This window comes from Procambarus clarkii, chromosome 67, assembly GCF_040958095.1.
Source record: "Procambarus clarkii isolate CNS0578487 chromosome 67, FALCON_Pclarkii_2.0, whole genome shotgun sequence".
In the NCBI taxonomy this organism is placed as follows: domain Eukaryota; kingdom Metazoa; phylum Arthropoda; class Malacostraca; order Decapoda; family Cambaridae; genus Procambarus; species Procambarus clarkii.
In genome coordinates this window covers 27319077-27342282 of record NC_091216.1, presented here as the reverse complement: position 1 = coordinate 27342282, position 23206 = coordinate 27319077, and the positions used below count along the sequence as shown (strand labels likewise).

At 34.9% G+C, this 23206-nt stretch overlaps 1 protein-coding gene across 10 annotated transcripts in view; it reads left to right on the top strand.

Moving 5' to 3' along the window:
- The window catches only part of LOC123767605 (ABC transporter F family member 4), a 55682-nt gene extending 39182 nt beyond the window's left edge, over positions 1 to 16500 (top strand). For 3 of the 10 annotated variants that reach the window (XM_045757405.2, XM_069310582.1, XM_045757398.2), the window contains 4 exons: positions 4708 to 4854; positions 5693 to 5839; positions 10058 to 10204; positions 15106 to 16500. In XM_045757405.2, coding sequence (XP_045613361.2) covers positions 4708 to 4854; positions 5693 to 5839; positions 10058 to 10204; positions 15106 to 15249 — 585 coding nt within the window. In that variant the 3' untranslated portion in view covers positions 15250 to 16500. The remainder of the gene's footprint in view (positions 1 to 4707; positions 4855 to 5692; positions 5840 to 10057; positions 10205 to 15105) is intronic. The other 7 variants (XM_045757403.2, XM_069310581.1, XM_045757399.2 and 4 more) reach the window with 5 other exon arrangements.
- The last annotated feature ends 6706 nt before the right edge of the window (positions 16501 to 23206 follow it).

Genomic DNA, 23206 nt, shown 5'->3' with positions numbered 1-23206 from the left:
AGTATTATAGATATGTATACATTTTGAGCTTGTTAGTGTCATGGTGCATCAAATAAGTGTATACATCATATACCTTATGAGAGAGTTATGTGCTGTTGACATCTGGAGCCTTGTAATGTCATGGTGTCATATTTACAAACTATTTTGTTTTTCAACTTTGTAAAAGTTGAAAGTTTTATTTGTATATGTATTGGACACGTGAAGGTTTTTTTGTACATTAATTTATTGAAATGTATACAACTGTTGATTTCTCTTGGTCACACAGTCATTTGGATCTTTTATTCCCCATATATATATACTGTACCAGTGTGTCTTATGAAAACACATTGATTGTATTTTGTACATACAGTATAAAATATTACACACAACAAAAACACACGCTATAATTTTACGCATATTCTCAGTTTACTCAAAAATATTTTACACCTTCCTCGAAATGAGTTTTGGACCATTTTAAGTTAGACTCCAAAAAATAAGTGTTATGCACTTTTTTACCCTCGATACAAATTGCATCAAAGTCGTCACTTCGACTATGCCCTTCCTCCCTTTCCTCCTGCCTCCTTTTCCAGTCATTTGTTCTTGTAGAATATACATTTGCATGTAGAAATATGTTCATTGTTTCACATATTTGTCTTCACAATGTAGTGTTTGTTTTGAATAAACTCTGTTGATTGATGCACAACTTGACAAAACAGTACTGTATATAGGCCTCCAATGTAATATGCACACTTATTGCACATAAATCTCTTCCTGGCATAGCTCAAAGGAAATGTCTTGCAACCCAATCCTTCTGTGCAATTCTGTTTGGAAATGACATTCAGGTGTGGATTCAAACACTCAATGGGAAAGATCAAATTTCCATTTGCAGAATATTTTCTTTGGGCTTGGTTATAATGATAAGAGGCAAATAACAAAACATTCTGTGGTCTTTTGAGATTAACAAAGGCCAATGACTGGAAGTTAAAGGTTTAGTACGACATTCTTAAACCTCTTTTTAAGTAAAGTGATCTCGGTGAATAACTTTAAGCATTTCTAGATCACAGAAAATGCCATGCTGTTTATATTTATTTAAATATGATGACTAAATTAGAGAATAATGGTAACTGGTGAAACATTTAACCAGAATTTAAGTGCATTTGAATACTGCCATAAAATATGTAAGTTTCAGTGATTATTTTACTGAAAACAAAATGCCAAAGTTAATAAATTATAATGCTTTGTACGTAGTTTCTTTAGCAGGGAAATCTATATCCAAACAATCTTTCACTGCATATAAATTTTCTAATTTACTTCACTAGATATACTGTAAATTTTAAGTAATGTTTATTGTACAGTATGTTTTGTTGTGGGTTAGGCATGTTTGTATTTAAGGTATATATTGTCGTCGTCCTCTGGATAGTGTTATACAGTATAAATCAAACATACACACACACGCACATATTATATATTATAAGTATAAATTATTGCTTCTTCAAATATCACATTACACAGTGGAACCTTGTACTTCTCACGACAGCCTGATTTAAATCATTATGCTTAAGAATGATCAGAGTTTTTGCTCCTTTTCGCTTTGCTTACCAGTATACTGAAGTTTTCCTTCTACAGGTGACAAAGAACTACTATATAAATATTGCATTTTGTATAAAATAATGCAAGACATTTTTATTTATTCGTATTTATAAAAGGTCATTTTTGACAGGGTGATCCACATTATTGAAGCTACTTTGATTATTCAGACCCCCTGATCTGGATCATCAGTGTTAACAAGTGGCAAAATTTGTTTAAAATGTTTGGGTTTTTTAATTATCGAGGTTCCACTTTATAATAGATATGAACTTGACAAAAGTAAGGTTTTGTAATCAGTAGTATTTGTATATCTTAAGCATGTGATTGAAATAGCATGTAATTCTATCCAGTATGCAGTATTGTACTATAAAAGGAAAGTTAGTTGTATATAAATATGACAATTTGACATTTAATGCATTGGTGATTCTTCAAAAAATGTAGTTTTTTACTAGAAACGTGTTGAAATTTCCTGAGTATAGTGCTTTCCACTTGTAAATACTTTTTATGCAAAAATAGAACTGAATGTACTTATATTGTGCAAAATCTTGTTATAAAAAATAGTAGATTTTATGTGAGAAACTTGCATGAAAAGGTATTTGCTTTAACTAATTTTGTATGCACTATATTAGTTAAGTATGAGAAATTGTATATATTGAACAAGACTTCAAAGTTATCTGTGTAGATATTTCTACTGTAGTAGATAATGTATCTTGAGTATATTTAGTGCTTACCAGAAATTGAGTGTACTGTATATATATATTTTAGACTTGGCACTGTTATTCACCTCTCATGAAATAGTTGTGTATGGTATTCTCATTGTATTCTCCATATTATATTTTATGTGTAATGAAAACCAGAAAGTTGTTTTATTTACTGATGGTTTATCTAAATATTTTACTGTATAATCTTAGGGTAATGTATTCCATGCCATTATTGTTGTGATCCAAAATATAGAACTGCATATTCATTTGGGAATCCACAGTATATGGTACTTCACGTGTATTAATTCTGGTTAGTGAAATAGTAAATGTATCAAAACAGTAAATGTAAACAATTTGTATGCCTACTGGTGTATGTAATGTTTATGAAAGGCTTCATATACAGAGTAATGTGATGAAAGGTAACATACCTGTATAACAAGTGTATACCAAGTTCATCTGACATGGTTGACCAGACCAGACCACACACTAGAAAGTGAAGGGACAGCGATGTTTCTGTCCATCCTGGACCATTCTCAAGTCGATTGTGAATGGTCCAGGACGGACCGAAACGTCGTCATCCTTTCACCTTCTAGTGTGTGGTCTGGTCAACATACTTTAGCCATGTTATTGTGACTCATCGCTTGCACATCTGACATGGTTTTTTACTATACATTTTCTAGTCAACAGTTTCAACTTGTACAGTGTACCCTCGTTTCATACAACTTGGCCATTCTCATTACATCACAGTTGTCCTGGAAACAAAAATGAGAACAATAATCAGCTGTCATTCACCTCGTATAAACCATCATTATTAAGCAGATTCTAATAACTGTGTTGATAAGAGTGAGATCTTGCTGTAAATTTCTATCTCCTACGTAATGCACTGGCTGTTTATACGTCTTTTGATGTTGAAACTTCTGTCGTACTTGCTTTTGAAGCTATGACGGGCGATTGCTTATGTATCGGAGTCTACAGGGAGCGAGATCTAGCTCTTTGGAAGTTGTCTTATTTCCATTTGAACCTGGCGTTTTTTAGTAGTCATTTAAGAGCTCCCTTTCGTGTTTACTCTCGAAGCTGTAGATAGAGGTTGTTTCCATAATATCTAATTTCATTGCATTCCAGCTGTTGTCCCCCTGCACGGCATTGCTATTGTATTGACATCTGTGGTGATATGTAGGAGCTTTTGAATATCTTGCATCATGGATGGTTCTAAATAGTCTTCTGGCTTGGTGCCTTCTATTGATAATTACTTACCTGCACTATGTAAAGTTTTTTCTTTTCGTCACTTTAAATTTTAGGAGTTTAGCACTAAAGTGGTCTGGCTTGTTGCTCTCCCAGATGTTAAGTCCTGGTGTTAACACACAAAGTTTGGGGGGAAGACATGTCAAATGTTTATACTCTTTCGTTACTTGTTGGGTTTTAATCAAATTTTTATTGTAGTGTACACATTACGTAATCAATATAAATGTGAAACGAAAAACAATATTTGCATACTTTTTTATGCAAAATGATGAGAAATCCATACCGAGATAATGTATCAACTGCCCGACACATAAATATGTTTGTTCTATTTTCAAAGTTACTTTTTTTGGGTTATATCGGAATTTTGTGTCAAATGTTGGGAATGAATACTTGTGCCTGACCCTGGGGAGGGGGACGCCTTCATTCTTTACCAACGCAGAACTTGTAGGTAGAAACTGGTACAGTATTCTGTCATTGTAAGACATCCACAATTAATACTACATTTCTCATTGTTGGTTGCCATGCCCCCCAACCAAATATGTATCCACTCTCGCCCTTTGTGTTCCTCTCACATCAGATTTTTTTTTTAACCCTTTTCAACGTATGGTACAATGAGCAAGGTGCTAAAATTATCAAGGGGGAAGGGGGAGCTTTTATTGTTAACAAAAATTAGTACAATATTAAAATTGTGTTCAGCTCAGTAGCTAAAATTTTAATCTTTTTTTTTATGTAGATTTTTTAGTTTATTCATGGTAGTTATTCAAATTTGATTGATTGTCATTTAAAATATTGTTAGTTTTAGGATATACAGCATAATAAACCAGGTATCTTTAAGGATATATGTTTTAATTGGGAGCACTGAAATATATAAATATATATAATTAACTGAATTCAGAAATAACAAAATTTAAACGAAATAGAAAAACAAAGTATATCTAGTTTGCATTTTTGTGTTTAAGGGCGGGATGGGTTGTAATATCTAAACTAATGTGTTCATGGGAATGGCAATGCTGCTGTTTTGGAAGTTAGCCAGAGGGGCGTGAGGCTAGAATTTTATAGAATTTATTCATGTTGTAGAATGGCTATAAATGTGGGTGTACATTAATGTGTTGACATGACAGAAGACAGTTTACAGAGGCTGATAATTCTAATTGGAAGGGAATGAGGAATACAAAATGTGTGTTTTAAATTATTACAGAACAAAGAACCTTTAAAGAACAAGACAAACAAGAGGGCAAGCACAAAGAAGGAGACAAAGACAAAACATAAAGATGAAAACGAGGAAGAGGATATGGAGGATGAAGAACAAGAAAATGAAGAGGAGAGTAATTCACCTAATAAGAAGGTGTGAGGGGCATCTCTCTTGTTTCACACCTGTTTCATTATCAGCTGATTCATCTCTCATTGTTTTGTTGACAAGGAATTCTCTTGTAATTGTTTAAGGGAATGGAGTCATTTTGTTGCTGTAGTCACATCATGCATAAAGTCGGCTCTACCTCAGATATTGAAGATAGTGATGCATTCGTATAAATTCAAAGTTTATCAAGAAAATAATAATTGGCTTAAATTACAACACTTGTTATATCATTCATAATTCATACGAATATGGTTTATCGTATATGATAAAAGTAGTTGAAATTTATAATGATTGAAATGACTATAATTTGACACATCAAAGTACGATGTGTCAAACTATAAAATCTGCACCGAGTTTGTACAGTTACATAGAAATGTGTACCATTTTCAGTTGTTAATATACCTAATGGGGAGGCAGATGTTCTAGATTTAATTTTTAACTACAAATTGGGGGATTTATGAAGTAGTTAATTGCAATAATTATACAGGTTGGTGATGAATTTACTTCATAAGAATCACCAAATCTGTTTTATTATTAATGAAACAAAAAGGTAGTTGTGAAATGATTAAGCGTTAAAAGATTGGAGGTTAGCTAGTGGAGTACAATAATAGATTTCTGTTCATGTTTTTGAAAGGCAATAATTGTGGGTGTACATTATTGTTTTGGCACGAAAGACAGTTTCACGAAACACAGGCATGGATGATGAGGCAATTATTGCCTTAGAAAGTTAGCATAAGATGGATAGGAAGATTCTATGAAGCTGACAAATATTATGATTGGATGGGAATAAGAGGAATAAAAAAAGTTGTCTTTTTAATTGTTACAGAAGAAAGAAACTATAAAGGGCAAGACAAACAAGAAGGGAAGTGCAAAGAAGGAGACAAAGAAAAAACCTACTAAAGACGAGGAAGAAGTTATGGAAGAGGAGGAGCAGGAAGACGTAGAAGAGGATAATGATACACCTGTTAAAAAGGTGTGATGACATTACTCTTGTTTCACACCTGTTTCATTATCAATGATTCATTTGTCAGATTTTTTGTTCTTCAGGAATGCCTCTCATCTTAATTAAAGGGGTGGAGTCATTTTAGATCTGTAGTCAAATCATTCATTAAGTCTCTGGTAATAACTATGAGAGATATTGAAAATGTTGACCACATTTACAATGTTAAGGTGTTGAGAGGGTTAAACAACAAATTCAAGTGTTCTTTTGATTGCTTACTAAGCCAGAGGCAGATTCAACCAGGACACTGCTCTTGTGGTAAGCTGTTGTCAATTTTTACTCCATCATGACAAGGTACTTTCAAGTAGTCTAGTCATGTAGTTAGGGAGAGAAGAGGCTAAGGAAATAGCTTGATCCACTTCTGAGAGTAACTGCTCTCTCTAATACCAAAGAGCAAAGCAAACCTCTCAACACCTTCAATTGATATTTGGAAATATAAGGAAATTAATTATTCTGCTAACAGGATAAACTAACTGTTACCCAGGTAGCAATCAGTGTATCACTATAGAGCAGAAGAGCTGACAGCCCACACTTTAAGCCCAGGATATCTAGATATGCTAAGAGATCCTGGGACCAAAGGGCTGGGAATGGAAGCAACAGAGGGGGCTGCTTGGGAAGAAGTGTTTCAATACTCTCGACACTTTATTGTTAAGATCATCTCGATTGATTACTGAGCCAATTTCCCAAGACACACTTCCACCCCAAAAAAAAAATATGGGATATGAAGGGAACCCAAAGCACAAATAACAACGAAGAGAGGTAGATACCAGCTCTGAACTGTAGACCAGGTATGGAACTTGTCCACCAAGCACTAAGGCTGAGGTATGGCCAAACCCGACGTGTAATGAAGAGACTGGCAATTTAATCTGAAGGTGGAAAAATGGAAAACTAGAAAGAGATCCTGAGGTCGTGAACCAATATCAGACAAAATTGCAAGGAAAGCCAGCATACGAGCCACTTGCTAGAAACCTGAAAGAGCAATCATAACATGTCTAAGGCTAACCGGGACTGCTATGGCCAGGACACACACACACACACACAGTACCGGCCCATATCACTTCCTAGAGAATAAGGATCTGGTGACTGTCAATTGATTAGTAGGGAACTGAAAAACACGCAAGGACATTGCGCATTCAAGCTGAGAATATTTGAAAAATATCTAGGGGTCTCAAGAGTCCAATATTAGGGTAATTGCAGGACATCTTGGAGGAGATGAAAAATTCCAAGATCCAAAAATCCCGAGCATTCCTAAATGCTCGGGGAAACTTGGTGTTTGATTAAATTTTAGATCAACGTTAAATTAAATTTGATGTTGAAAACATCTAATTCACAAAAATATCCAAGGAATGCATATGACAAGCTGGGGCTCCCACCCAAAGAACTAGGTAAATCTCATTCACCTGGTTAATGAAAACCCTACCCAGAGAAGTTGTGGAATTGCATTCTAGAGAATCAGAAGGCCCAGCCTGGGGCATTCCCCAGAACCAGACACAGAACCCTGTACCCCAGCTACATTCCCATGAAATGAGGCACAATGACTTGGAAATCACGCAAAAGAATTAACTCGGAAAAACAAATGGAGCAATGTGCCCCAGAAATAAGTTTAGATGTTTATAGACGAAGGTTATAAATCACGATCCTGGGATACCCAGCTGTGGAACCCCAAGAGGCCCCAGAGGACACTAGTGGACAAGGGGGGGCTGGAGAATACAACCTGGAGTACAAACACCACCAGAGAGTCCTGGTGTATCAGGACTCTCTGGTGGTGTACAAACCAGAGAGTACAAACACCCTGGATCAATGTGTCTTCCCAGAAGTGCTGGAAAGCTCTTCTGAGAAAGCATGAAATGCACATGTAAAGCCCAGTTGTTGAGACCTGGAAAAAACACCTCAGGAAAACTGGGTGCACATTTGAGCCACAAAGGCAGAGAACTCGAGAATAACCCTTAGGCACATACTGGGGAATCAGGGGTCCAAGGACTCCAAACAGAATTAGAGGGTGCCTTCAAGAACCTACAAGACACATCTGGAAAACAGATAGAACTCTTTTTACCTATCAGTAAGAGGGTTCAATCTGGGTTGTCTGGTGAATGCTTCAAAATGTATGTTGTATGTCAACCAAGGAACACACCGGCTCCCTCGGCCGACCGAGGGAGCCAAGTGGACAGCACGCTGGACTTGTGATCCTGTGGTCCCGGGTTCGATCCCGGGCGCTGGTGTGAAACAATGGGCTGAGTTTCTTTCACCCTATGCCCCTGTTACCTAGCAGTAAAATAGGTACCTGGGTGTTAGTCATCTGTCATGGGCTGCTTCCTGGGGGTGGAGGCCTGGTCGAGGACCGGGCTGCGGGGACACCCAAAGCCCCGAAATCATCTCAAGATAACCTATAGATCATATCTCCAGGAGATCTGGGAACCTTGGAAAAAGCAGGATCCAATGTAATGAAATATAGAATAGGTGGCCAGCAGGTTTGCTGTCCTCTTTAATGTTAAATACTTACATTATAACCAGATGTGAGTAATCAGAGAGCTAGGTCCTAAAACTTGACATAGACAATCTGAAATGGCACGTCCAAGTAGTGGAAACACTCGATAGAAATCAGGCCCAGCTGAAAGCTCCACCAAATAGCTAGAGAAGACAACCGAGGTTTGTCAGTCTTCGGTCAATTTATGTGAGGGAAAATAATCCTGACATTTTCAAATCCAAAGACAATTTTCAAAGAGCAACCAGTGGTCTGAATGTGCCTCTGCGGAGCTTGGAATATAGCATGTGCACATTGGGCGAAAAGTAAATTCGTTGGCATTTCTAACCCAGGTGAGGGTCAGTAGCGATCAGATTTATCTGTGGTTATCGAAGCAGTAATGCTTTGATTGCTTGCTTAGAATTATTGGAGATCATGTCAAAGTATTTACTTGCACCTGGATGTCCGTGTGGGGTGTCTAAAATTGTTTGAGCAAATCTTTCTTCTCCAAACCATTTCATGACCATTTGAATACCCCGTAGTTCCTTGTCTTTAGATTACTTGTCATTAAAATGAGCAGTCACGGGAGGCAACTGAGGTGGTCTTAGAAATCTGAGGTAATCAACAAAATACTGTAACCATTGCATAATTTAAAAGCCACTTGGTAATTTATAATGTATAAAAAAAATGATCAAACAGATATGCACGGTCATTATTATCAGTTAATATTAATTTACATAAAATGCAAGTAGTCACACACAGTTTGTTTAACCCTCAAACTGCACAACCATAATTAGGTAAATAATCTGGTGCACATAAAAATATATATAATTGTTTTTTCCTTTTGTAAAACATTTCTTTCTGATGGGGGAAACTAATAATTTACGTTTGGCGTTAGTGAGGTGAAGAAATGTTGAAAACATCAAATTCTGAAAATTTATTTTCAAGTTAATTTGTAATACATCACATCGCAAATATCTTCCAGGTCCATAAAAGCTCTTGAAATTTTCTGTGGCATCATTGGTTCCTGGCATGGGCATCAGGATTTTTTTTTTTGTTAATAAATAATTTCCAGTAAGAAACAAAGGGCCTTCAAGATTTTTCAATATAACTAATGATGGCTAAAGGTCATTAGTGTTGAATGATGCTGACATAGAATCTTTAGGACTTTTAAGTATTATTGGGCACATTAAAGCTTCCACAGGTGATAGGCACACTGGCCCCTCTTGCTTGAGAGCTACAAAAGCAGTTTAAGGGTTAACGACATGTTGGAAAATACAGTTGCAAATGATTGACAAGCATTTTCGTGATGTAAATATCCAAGATTTAATATTAAGTATAAATGTAGATATGCCCTGTATAGTGTAGCAATATGTTGCTTGATTAGGAATTTTGCTCAAAATATCCTTGTCAAATCCCATTTAATATAAAGTTTAATATCAAGTCAAAGAGTGTTTTCAAAGTTTCCAGATTTGAAAAAGAATGGGAAGTTAGCTATGACAATTATTATGTTATTGTGTGAGTATTATTGTGTTAACAAAAGAAAGTTTACAGAGGCTGATAATTATAATTGAAAGGTAATGAGAGGAATACAAAATAAGAACATAAGAATGAAGGTAACTGTAGAAGGCCGATTGGCCCATACGAGGCAGCCCCTATTTATATCCATCCCAACTCATATGTATGTCTAACCTAGGCTTGAAACCAACATATGTTTTAAATTATTACAGACCAAAGAACCTTTAAAGAACAAGACAAACAAGAGGGCAAGCACAAAGAAGGACACAAAGACAAAACATAAAGATGAAAACGAGGAAGAGGATATGGAGGATGAAGAACAAGAAAATGAAGAGGAGAGTAATTCACCTAATAAGAAGGTGTGAGGGGCATCTCTCTTGTTTCACACCTGTTTCATTATCAGCTGATTCATCTCTTATTGTTTTGTTAACAAGGAATTTCAATTAACATGGAAAGTCTTATTGAGATCTCGGTAGTTCCTTGTCATTTTAGATGCCTCAAATGTTTACATTTTTATGAAGACATTGGAAGTCAAATTTACTTGCAATGTTATAGAAGAATGGGATAAACTTGGATAAAGAAACCAATATTTTTTTTATCCAAGTTAAAATTAACAAGAAGTTATTTAATCAAAATGGCCAATATTGTTTTAACTTATTAGCATTTTCTTATTTTAATTATTATAACAATTATATTTTTATTTAATGCCAAAGGATTTTTAAAATAATATCTTTGAATGTATTATTGATTAAATTTGGTTGAAAGGATGGAATGTGAAAGTTACGATCACATTTAATGGCCGAATATTTTAGTTTAATAATTTGAATGACCTATTTTCCAAGTGAAGTTATTTAGGATCCTCCCTAGTACAAGCTCACGATACAGTAATGGTTTTCTTCCAGCCGAGACTTTCAGAAAATTATTTAGTGTTGGATATAGACAGGTATGACACCATGACTCACCAAGGGTGCACAAGCGATCTCATTCTCAGCATTAAAGGAGGCAAACTTTGGGCGTGGAAATCACCTTTCCAATTTTCTCCCTAAGATTTTTCCAACCAAAGAGCTCCTGGTCCCTTTCTCCTGTAGGAGTGAGATTTTGTTCTCTTCTGTCCAAGTAGCTTAGTCCTCTTCATTCTGCGCTAATCCCTTCAAAGCTAGGCAATTGTTTTAAATTTTACATTGTGTTTCTTTAGGCGCGACTTCCATGTCGCTGTTGCATATTCTAATATTGGCCTCACATAGGCTGTTTGTCTTGGAACCTATTTAGGCTCTATAAGGTTCCAATGCTTTCCCCTCTTCCCATATTTGCAGATCTATCCACTCCCAAATAATTTTGAATTCTGTAGTTGCTTTCCTCAAATGTTATATATTTCCTCAAATGGTCTTCTGAATCACTTTCCAATTCTCATAATCTTGGTCATTTTGGGATTAAACTCTTAGCAGCACTTTGTCTTCAGACTTGCAGTTTGTCAAGAGTTTCTTGTGTTTCTCTGCAATCTTCCTAGTTCACTACATTTCTCATTAGCTTTTCATCATCTGCAAACCATGGACATATTTGAACTAACTCCCTTAGGTAGGTCTTTCACACAAATTTAAAACGGCAATGATCCTTGGGAGACCACATTTGTGTCGAACCTCAATCTCATCACCTCTGAGTGGGATCCATTGTCCATGCCAAGTTTAGTGTGTACCCAATTATCCCAGCTTCTCTCTCCATCTTATACACTAGTTTTTCACGAGGAAAATATTAAAATACATCTTGATGGAAGATGCAGTGTTGCTAGCTGTAGATGGTTGCAGGAGTGAGGTGTTGCTGTGGTATGTCAGGCTGTATAGGGTGAATAATATAACGAATTATGATTTTTGTGTTATATAGCCTTCATTATTATTATTCACCTTTCTCTGGATTAATGGTAATGAAACCATTAATTCAATAATATAGTACTGTAATATTTCATATCTGTTTTAGTATAGCAATGGAATATTTTTACTTAAGATTTAATTCATGTCTTGTAAACATTAAGGTGATTGTGATATCCATTGAATGTTTAGTTCATATGTCTTAAGTTATTAGGAACTGCATACTGGATATAATGTATGTCTGAGCCATATTTGTTTTACAGTTCAAATTAGAATTGGTTTGAACTTGTATAATTAATTATTTAAGTGTTTATAGTAAATACACTAAATTGTGATTAAACTGTATTGAAGATAATGTTCAGTCTGTAAGGGCTTCATCTTGAGAGGTGCGCAGATCAAATGCTTAAAAGGGTAAAAATGAGGTGACGTGAGACCAGAAAGGCGAGTGATTACTCGTGTAACAAGCTTTTCCCAAGTGTCTATGAGGATGGGGGAGTTGCAATTCTAAATGGCCTTTTATTCTATACTATTCTATACTATTCTATACTATACTATTCTATACTATTCTATACTATACTATACTATTCCTTATTCAGTATCTGCATTCCTTTTCAATCCAGACTGTACTTGGAACGAGCTCGGTGAAGGAGAACTCATACTCTCTGTATAGATGATTCTTCCTCTCCTAGACAAATTAATAATACCAAATGGTGATACTCAAATTCCCAGTCAACAGAAACCTACCTTGTTTACTTTTACTCACCACTGTAATAGAACAAATCGAGGTCCGGTGATTGTGATCTTCCTTAGGACATTTAAGATTTATAGCCAGCAATTCCTTGCACAGAAGTGCCTAGCCACTGTGTCCTGTAGAGCAGGCATGTCATACGTGTGGCCTTTAGCAAACACACCTGCGGCCTGTACAAAGGGTACTGTAATATGTTATATAATATAATAGAAGAAATATTCTGCAATAATTTTTATTAAATGATTTCAATTAGTTGTCATGTGTGGCCCTCATAACATAATTGTGACCCATATGGGTCTCGGGGGACCGTCAGTTTGACAGGTCTGAAGTACAGTATGGGCAGTGCTCTGTTTTAGGTTTGTTAGAAAATGAATTGGCACAGTCATTCTCCTACATTTTGTTGCAATTGGCAATAGGGAACTCGAAGACTGCCATGAAGACACTCGGTACATCTTCACGACCAAAGTTGCTACATCCTCCAGACTACATCCTCGACCGTCGTCATGGTCGCCATCCCTTTAGAGTAGTTTAGATCACTTTTAATAGTAGGACTTTTCTGTCTTTTTAATTCTTGACTTGAAAAGCAAGAAAGTTCCCATAACCCAATTTTTCAATCTTGTTCCTTTGGGCTTACCTAGGATAAGTTTTACACTTAAGCCTTCAGAAATATTGTTCAACCTATTTTTAGGCTTAAATACTTGTTTATTCCTTTACAACATATTCTAACAAATTAGTGGTTAGGTTAGCTTGGGTTTGTGTTAGGTTTGATCCAGAACTTTACAATGGGAGTTTGTAGAAAAGTCAGTTTAGGTTTGTTTAGGTTCCACCCAAAATCCTTACACAAACCAGGGTTGTATCTAGGTATGTATTCAGGTTCTACCTAGACCTTCCTTGTCAGTCAAAAGGTGTGTTGGTTAGGTTTGATTTTGTTCAGCCTAGACCTTCACAATCAATCGCAGGAAAACTTTTTAGGTTTGTACAGGTTCAACCTAATTTTGTACTCGACTTTATAGTCATACATTGAAATCTCTTAAGTGAGGCTTTCCCTTCTAGCTGGAAAATGTGCCCTGACTTTGTATCGCCTAATGAAGACGATTATGGCTGCCTTACCTATTCCTCTCCCTATCCTTCGACATCTTGATGCTCTGCACCATTACAGATGACACCTCAGCTGATAGTCGAAATCCAATAGTGGCTGTTTTTATCTCTAGCAGATTCAAGACAGTTGAGTTTTGCTGGGTTCCTAGCCATAGCGGTATTACTTTAAACAAACATGCGGACATTGCCTCAAAGGAGGCCTCTGCCCTTTTTCTATTTCCCCCCAAAAGAGGCATTCCTTATTCAAATTTTTACTTATTTGTTTATTCCTCAATCCGTGACTTTTGGCAAGGTCATAGGTCAGACGTTACAGGTAACAAACTGCACTCTTGCAAGTAACTTATCCGCTTGGCCTTCCTCCTACCACCGTAACAGATAGTGGAAAACTGCCCTGGCTTGGTTATGTATTGGCCACACTCTTAACTCCTGACCACTTAATGGAATACTGTCCTCATTATCTGAACTGCATTGTGCCACTTAGTCATACCTCTTCTTGTAGAATGTTCCAATTTTTAGGATGATTGTATGTTTTGTTTTCATATTGCCCCTCGGAGTCATTTGTCTGTCGGTAGAATCCTTGAGGAATCTGATATCCTTGATATCGTTCACCTTATGTCCATTTATTCTTGTATTGGCATCCTAAGTGATATTTTGCTCCTTTTGAATATCCAGCAACACTGATGTTCTTCCAGGCTTGGTTCCTTTTTTTTATAATTACGGTACTTGATTCTTACTGTTCTGATACAGGTGGTGCCTTCAATTGATAATTACTCTACACTTTACTCCATTGTCAGAAGGAGGACTAACAGCAGCAACAAGTCACTATAGCAAATGTATATACAATGCCTTGTAGTAATTATAACAAAAGAAACTTAGATGCACAGGTTTATATCAACACTTCCATCACAAAACTTGGAGTATCACAAACTTCGTGGTTTTAGCCTAAAAGAAAAATATAAAGTGAATAAGATCTACAGCTGATAAGCAGTACTACACAAGCCGAATAAAGAAAATTCAGAATTGCAACCCCCCTTTCTCCTCGGTATTTACTTTTTTATAAATAAATACTGTAACCTTAAATGTCTGTAAGGTAAGTTAGTTATGAGGAGAAGGTGCTAAGCTAGTAAGCATGTGGAAGGAATGTGAGGACAAGGAGCTGGAACTTTGGCTGGAGTGAAGGAGCAATGCCACAAAATTTGAACTGGTGGCAATCAAGTATGAATCATACCAGAAGCTAGACCATCACTTAATGAACAGTACAATTTGATGAACTGTGTTTCTGATCAATATTTTTAAAGATTTTACTAATAGGTTTCATGTTAAATTAACTGTCAACTTTGATTCTGTACGTTGTCAGTCATTTGTACTGTTAACCCAATGTATTTGTTGTTAAAGGTTCCATAATTAATTGAGTTGATATATTCTGACATTATATCAAATACTTTGTAAGTACCATCTCTATCCAATAAAGGTGTTAACCCAACACCATTACCTTAACTTCATGCTTCTCATCCCAGTATAGTTATTATAATCTAACCGTTTATTTTCCCAGGAAAAGATGTTGAAGGAAGGACGCAAGATGCGTGAAGAGAGACCATCCACGCAGAGATTTGTTGACAATTATTCTGAAGGATCCCGTTCTCGCTCTCGTCGAGCAGGAAAGAATCGCTCCTACTCAGAGTTTTATGACCAGTAAATGTTGTTTCAGCTCATGGTACTTTTATCAAATTGTAGAAATTCAGTACAGTCAGAAGCGTGGGGTACAAGAATCGACGACGTCACTTGAATTGCAATAATTCTAAAAAAAAAAAAAAGAAATGTCTTATTTTATATAGTTATTTGCTTGAATGAATAATTAAAAAAACAAAAAAGAGGCAAAATGGTAATGTTAGGAATTTGTGTAATTTTTTAAAACTTCAGTACATTATGGCTATGTTTTTACCAATTATTTTCCCATGTGCACACAGATGTATAATGCATACCTTCATATTGAAACATGCATGCACTAAGACACCTACGGTATACATAAAGAGGTATGCCTCTTTTTGTACTGTTTACAGATATTTTTGTCTGCAAGCATGATTAGGCAAGTACATGTACACCTTCATATTTGATTACTGGAGAACATACAATTGTATACACAATACAAAGACTTGTATGTGCACACACACATGAACAGATATGGGCATAGACATGTGAATGTAGGTGTGTATTTTACATATAGAGATGTGTGCATAAATACCAGTCAAAATGTGCAAATACATACACTCAGGTCACATCACACACGTGCATCCCTCGCATACACAAAAGAAAAGTGTGTGTTTGTAAAATGTATTCGAGGAGGAAACAAAATTTATCACGTTAGATAATGTAAACAAAATTATGGTAAGTATTATCTATCAGGAGAAACCTTTTACTGTTTTGAGAAGGGAGCCAGCATAGCATATTTTTTAAACATTTATTTTTTTTAATTGCCATATTAAAAGTTTGTATGTGATAGACAAAAGTAATAGTTTACTAAGAAATTTTTATTATACTTTATTAGTACTTTTTTTCTGAGAGGAGAATCTTTAATTTGACTTCATTACCTTTCTCTAAGAAGAGTCGGGCGGAAGGCTTAGTGTGTCACCCTGGAGTTGCAGTCAGCTATAATATTAAAGGCTTGTTAGTGAAGCTCTTGTGTTATGTATATAGCATCTCAAGATAACCTCAAGATAGCATGAAAAAAAGTTCATGTGTATTTATCTCTCGAGTTATCGTTTATTTTATTTCTATTTTATTTTTTTTTTTTTTAACTTTTAAAATGAACAGTTGGTTAATTCTTTGTAAATGAATGATTCTAGCAATTGCCAAGTTTATAATGTTTAAACTCTTGATCCCATTTTATCTTGAAAAGTGTGTTTAATACAAGTTAATTTTGTTTAATAAAAATGTATAAAATGTAGAATATATCATTAACATTTTTGACTGATGTATAATATCAAATGATCTTCACTAAACAATTTTTTTTTTTTTTTAAGAAGCCTTCATTTTGTTCATTTAAATTTATGCCTTAATCTTCCTTGTACTTGGTAGCCTTAAGCAGCATCACCAATTGACTGGTGTAACCATACTTGCGTGAGACTGATATTCGGTGCATGTCTTCACGTGCCAACAATGTGTGGGGGCTCCTAGCACAGTCTTCTTGTAATGTTGGGTATTTAGAGGCTGGAGGCCTTGTACCCTGCCATGAACAATTATTTTAAAAGTGTATTTAATATATTAACAAACCAATCTGACCTTAAGTTTTGTTGTGTGCAATATTGATTACTGAGAAATTCTATTTAGTCCAAATTAAAAGTAATGTAAGTTTTGGATAGCCTGTTCTAAGTATCAGATTAATTACGAAACTAGCCAGAATTGAGCTGTCTGTCTAATATTTGCCGTAAGTGGTGGATTGTTCAACTTTAAAGAAAAGATATATATACATTTTTGAGTAGTTACATAAAGTACATCATAGAATTTATTTAAAATTTTTGTAGTTTAGTTTTATATAATGAACTATGGGATTCAGAGTTTTAATTAGGGGGGAATAAATTTTGTATTAGATTTCTTTCATGATTTTAAAGAGCGAATTTGAAACCAAAAATGGGTACAGGAATAGTATCTCGCCATTGCAGATGTAGAGAAGTGTAGCTACCAGTTCTGTGTTGGAAGATGTGGATGCTGCTTATATATATATATATATACATACACTCGTATATAATATAAATATAGTATATATAAAATGTATATACAAGACAAATGCAGTGGTGAAACTTATTACAATTGTGTAGTGCTTAAATGACGGTGAAGAAAAGGCCCAATTCATGTGTTAAGTATTACTACTAAATGTTTTGATGAAATTTAAATCCTTTATCGAGATTCTGTAAACAATGTTCTGAACAAGGAATCTAAATGCGCGTACTTAGAATCCTTGTCTAGAGCATTGCTTGCAGCACCTTGATAAACAATGTAGGTCTCGTCCAAAAATTTGGTCAAATACATTTACACATGAATTGGGGTCTTTTCTTCACCTTCACAAATACAGTGTTATGGAGTTACTGTTGCTTAATATGATACGGTACGTGCTGTAATCCACACGTCTCGTCACTTTGATAATTGGAATCGGTTAGAGTATAATGGCGAAAATTCTACAAAATTAATGACATCTTTTAAAATTTGAGTGAACATATGTAGTATATAGGGTGCACCTGGTCATATACTAATTGTTGTTTCATTACAAGGGGTATTTAGGTTTAAGGAAGGTGCTCTACTTTTTCCTTTACAAGTTCCAGTTAGGCTTACATTTGACAGTTGTAAAGGCACATTAGCTATTAACATTCATCATATGATGCCTCTTTCCAGCATTTCATAGTTAATATCACTGCATTTTACCTTATTGAAATGTCTTTTTTGATTGACATTAATTCCCAAAAGTGAGCATTTTATCGAAAATTTATCTCTTTAGGTTAGTATGGAATACGTTGTAGTTGCATAGATGTAGACATATTTACGTTTATAATAATGTATATTGCCAATATTTTGTTGTGACAATGTAAATGTTAAAGATATGAAGAAATATAACTTCTTTCTTTAAAGTTTTATGTATATTATTTTAGGCAATATTGAGCATTTAACAATCAACCCTTCCCTCCCTCCCCCCCTCCCCCAAATAAAATTATTAGGAAAGTTGATGTTAATCTATATTTTTTGTTTTTGAAACTATTGAGTGAATGTATGCTAAGGAGTTAGAAGTCACCACTTATTGGGCTTCTTCACATAGTCTTGTGAACAGAGTGCACAAACAAATTCAAAGAGGTAACTATAGATAGTACAAAAAAGTTTTTTCTAATATCTTTCACTAGTTATATGTAAAAAATCTAACTTGAAGTGAAAGTTTATGCCGCTGGTATTATAAACTAATATCGTTTTTACAAAGTTATTGCACTCGTATTTTTTGTATTAATGTATTTTAATAGCTTTTGTTTGAAGAGTGCATTGTATTAAACTCTAATGTAAGTACAGTAATTTTACATAGATTATTATTTTGTGCATTGCTTAATTTATTCAGTTTTACATGCTAGATGTTTTGCATAAGTGTCTATGCATAACTGAAGCCTTGATTTGAGGTAAGCACTACCTTAACAGTGGTAATGTGCATTACGTACTTAGCTTGTTCTGGATGGCTGCTTAAGTTACTGTTTCTCAAGTTAAAAGCCTCATGCCAAATGTGTCTTCCCATCCATTGATTTTTGTTTGTTTGTCATAATACTAAATATGGTTTTGGCTTTATATTTGTTTGATAAATTTTATATTCTGAATTTCAAGTAAGCTGTTCCCTCCGTTTTCTAATGATATGCAGATCAGTTCTCCGTGTAAGAAAGCCAGTGGAATGCACATTTCTTATGTATGCATTTAAGAATTCTCATTCCTAGATGCACTACACTTTTTGTATAAAGCACAGAACATACTTTGGTAAATCAGTAGCTTTTGTAGCACAGAATCTGAGCTCAAGTTTCCCTTGCTGTTCATAGAATATTTTGTGTTCGAAACAGCACCTTATGTGATGCATAGCCTACTAAGCAATGCTGGGTTTATAAGGAATTGATGATGTACTGTGCAATAAGCTATTGTACAGATTTCTCAAAATGGTGTAAGCCATTAGAAACTTAACTTTTTGGATTTTTAAGCCTGTTTATTCCCGAGTGTGGGTAGATCACAGAACTTTAGCCTTGTCTGGATATATCGACACGTGTTTTTCTACTTGGTGGTATCTACAGTTTTTACTAAATGGGTTGATGAAAATGACCCTAGTTTTCAGACTTGCATTGAATGTATGCTTATATAGATATTTTTGTTTAATTACCGCATGTATTGAAATCATCCTTTTATCTTCCATCATAACTGAGAATTGGGAAACAGTTGCTTTAAGTATTTGATCATGAAAATTTGTCTTTGCTATGCATAGTTGTAGGGAAGGTATGTAGGAGCTTGTGTGAGATTTAAGAAAATATTTGTAGTTCAATGTTCATCACTAGATATAAGGCTAAAGCTCGAAACTTTTGTAATTGTAACGCCCAGTATGAAAATTAGGTAAGATTAACACATATTGGAATATAATAATACTTGTAGCTTGATATTTACCAAATAAATATCATTTATTATATAAATATGAAAAAGTTTCGCCTTTTTCTTTTTTTTCACCCTCTGTCTTTTCTTTAATGTCTGAAGAATGTTAAGTATACTGAATACAGTATATTTTGAATTATTTGAAGTAATAAAGTAGATTCTACTTAAGGATTTTGGTTGTAGGTGCACCGAAAGGTCAAATGTACCTTAGTATCTTTCTCTTGGCTTTTTGTGTATATTATTTAACTACTGTACACTTCATCTCTAATAGACGAAAGGTGCAAGATGATCACAATACTGCTGACCCAGGATGCAGGACTTCTATTATAATCCATAGCCCCAGTCTGCATGAAGTTATTTAGTCATCCATGAGGTGTGATTTTCCTCCAGTGTAATAACCAACTGAAATTGCTTTTCATCACAAAGTTTTGTTGCATGATGTGTGTGTCTCTTGTATCGGACACTGATCTTTCCCGAGTAATTAAAGAAACATGCTGTTATAGATTCAGCTACTCGGAACAAGTTCCAAGTAGCACGGGCTATGGTGAGCCCGTAACTTACCTGGCACAGGAGTGGTGTACTGCTACACTCAGCAGTTGGTTATCAACTAAGAAACATGCAGCACAGTAAATATATAACAAAATATGCAGTATATGCATTCTTTACTGCTGTCATATTATGATGAGAATGTAATTTAAATAATTGCAAGAACAGGAGTGTTATAATTTTGCTAATAAAATAATGTAGTCATAAGTTGGTAAATGTTAACCTATGTAGGTTTTTCTTTACTTCACTATTACATATACAGTACAGGGTTAATCCACTACAACTAGTTGCATAGATTTTACCAAAACTTGCCCATGCAGGTCCTCTCCACGTCACATAGATCTATCCATACACATCTTTGCCTTACCATTGCTCAAAATTGGTTATTGAACATGAAATATACAAAATTTAAGCTTTGCTAGTTATTAATTCACATGAATACTCAAGTTGCTGTTTGTGTTATATGATTTTTTTTTTAACATGAGGTTCAGTGATGAGAATGTTGTAAATAGTGTTTACAAGTAACTTTTAACTTATTGCATGTATATACAGGTGCTGAACTGTATATAAATATACAGCAGACATTAATTTGCTGGCATTATAAATCTCAGTGAAAATATATAACTTACTGTATTTCAGAACTCCGTTAGAAGAATTTAAGAGGAGCTAAGAACTTCCCGGCTTGGTGCCTTCTTTTAATAATTGGTTACTGAATTGGCTAAGGAAAAGTAACTGATCTGCAAACAATGATTAGCTTGTGTTGGTGGAGGATGTTAATAAAGACAGCTTGAGCAGTTTGGAAATCTATATGGCTTGACATTAAAATTTACAGTATTCCCTTGGCCTTTCTCGTAACCAAACTTGGGAAATGGTATAAGCCCAGTTATGAGTGGTTACACACTTAGGAACTCGTAGGCTCTTAATGGAACTTGCCACTTAATGTTCAAATTATATTGTTTCTCTTACAGGCCTTCATCCAGAAGAATACTGATTTTCAGGATTAAAGAAAAAAAATTGTGGTAGAAATTCTACCAGAGCCATTTAGATGCTATTAGAATTCTTGGTCAAGTTTTTGGTATAAATTGGATAAGTTTAGATTTAGGAAAGACTTGGGTAAATACTGGTTCGATAACAGGGTTGTTGATTTGTGGAACCAATTACCGCGTAACGTGGTGGAGGTGGGGTCCCTCGATTGTTTCATGCATTTGTGAATAAGGCCCTATGATTTTTTTTTTTTTTTTACCTGCAACAAATATGACCTAACTTCCAGAAATCCTAGACCCAATTCATGCTATTCTATTAATATAGTACACGTATGTGTGCTATATTAGGCCTAGGAATATTTAAGAATGGTGTTTAGACTATTTTTTGGCGGTCTATAATATTTAAATATATATGATGTGGCAATTTGACCTTTAGAAAGAGTGGGAACAACATACATGAACAAAAATTAGCATATGTGCCTATGATTGCCACATGGATGCAATGACCAAACCACACACCAGAAGATGAAGAATCTACGACGTTTCGGACCGTTCTGGACCATCATCAAGTTGTACGTAGAATGTGACATTGTCAAGTCACACACGATTGATAATGGGTCCAGGACGGACCGAAACGTCGTTCTCATCTGGTGTGTGGTTTGGTCAACATATCTTCACCTATGTTATTGTGACTCCTCGTCTGCAAATGGATGGAATATTACTTATTGAAGACAAGTTTTTATTTATTTATTTATTTATTTATTTATATACAAGAAGGTACATTGGGTTTGTGAGAATACATAGGATAGTATTTACAATCTTGTAAAGCCACTAGTACGCGCATGAAATATATAACTTGTTTAACTGGCATTTGTATTTCTAAAGCAATGGTGGTCTGGGGTTTAAATTCTTGTCCTGTAATCCTGCCGATAGTAGTAGATAAAAAAAAATCAATGTATGGGTTTTCAAGTAATTATTGGTGATTTCTTATTTAATTTGAATTAAACATTTTACTTTATTTAAAAGCATTAGGCTGATGTGATATATGGCTACTGAACTGGGGTTGTAATTATAGAATCAAATATTTCGTCCACAGAGTGTTATTTGAATTCTGAGAAAATGATGGGTAAAGTAATGCGGCCACCTATACTTGGCCTAACCTACCCCCAATTAGCTAGCCCTAACCAAACCTAACTTAGCCTAAACTAACAAAACTTAACCTATACTAATCTGATCAAACCTAACCTAGACTAATCTAACCAGACCTGACAAGACCTAACCTATCTTAATCTAACCAAACCTAATCAGAACTGACATATTCTAACCTAATCAGACCTATCATATCCTAACCTAACCAGACTTAACATATCCTTATGTTATCAAACCTAACATATCCTAATGTTACCAAACCTAACATATATAAACCTAACCTGACCTAACATTTTAACCCTAACCAAACCTAACCAGAACTAACATATCCTAACCTAATTTAACATACCTTAACCTAACCAGACCTAACATCTTAACCTAACTAGACCTAACATCTTAACCTAACTAGACCTAACATCTTAATCTAACCAGATTTAACATACCTTAACCTAACCAGACCTAACATCCTAACCTAACCAAACCTAACATATCTTAACCTAATTGCTACCGATATAAACAAAAATATGGGTGCATTTGGCACGAAAATTAACCAATAATGATTGATGTTCACATATTTCACTATAGATTTGTTATTATTACCACTAATAAAATCCAAAACTAGTGTGGGGGATTGTAAATACTTTATACACGCGAATTTGTTTTAGTGTAATACTGTTAAAATTACATCTGGAATGAATCATATAGTTGACGCTTGTTTACCCTCAAGCGAATGCTGGCGATTGGTGTTCGAATGTATGGAATTTAGTTTCATTTGAAACTGCTATAAATATGGTTATGTATATATTTCTATATATATATTGCATG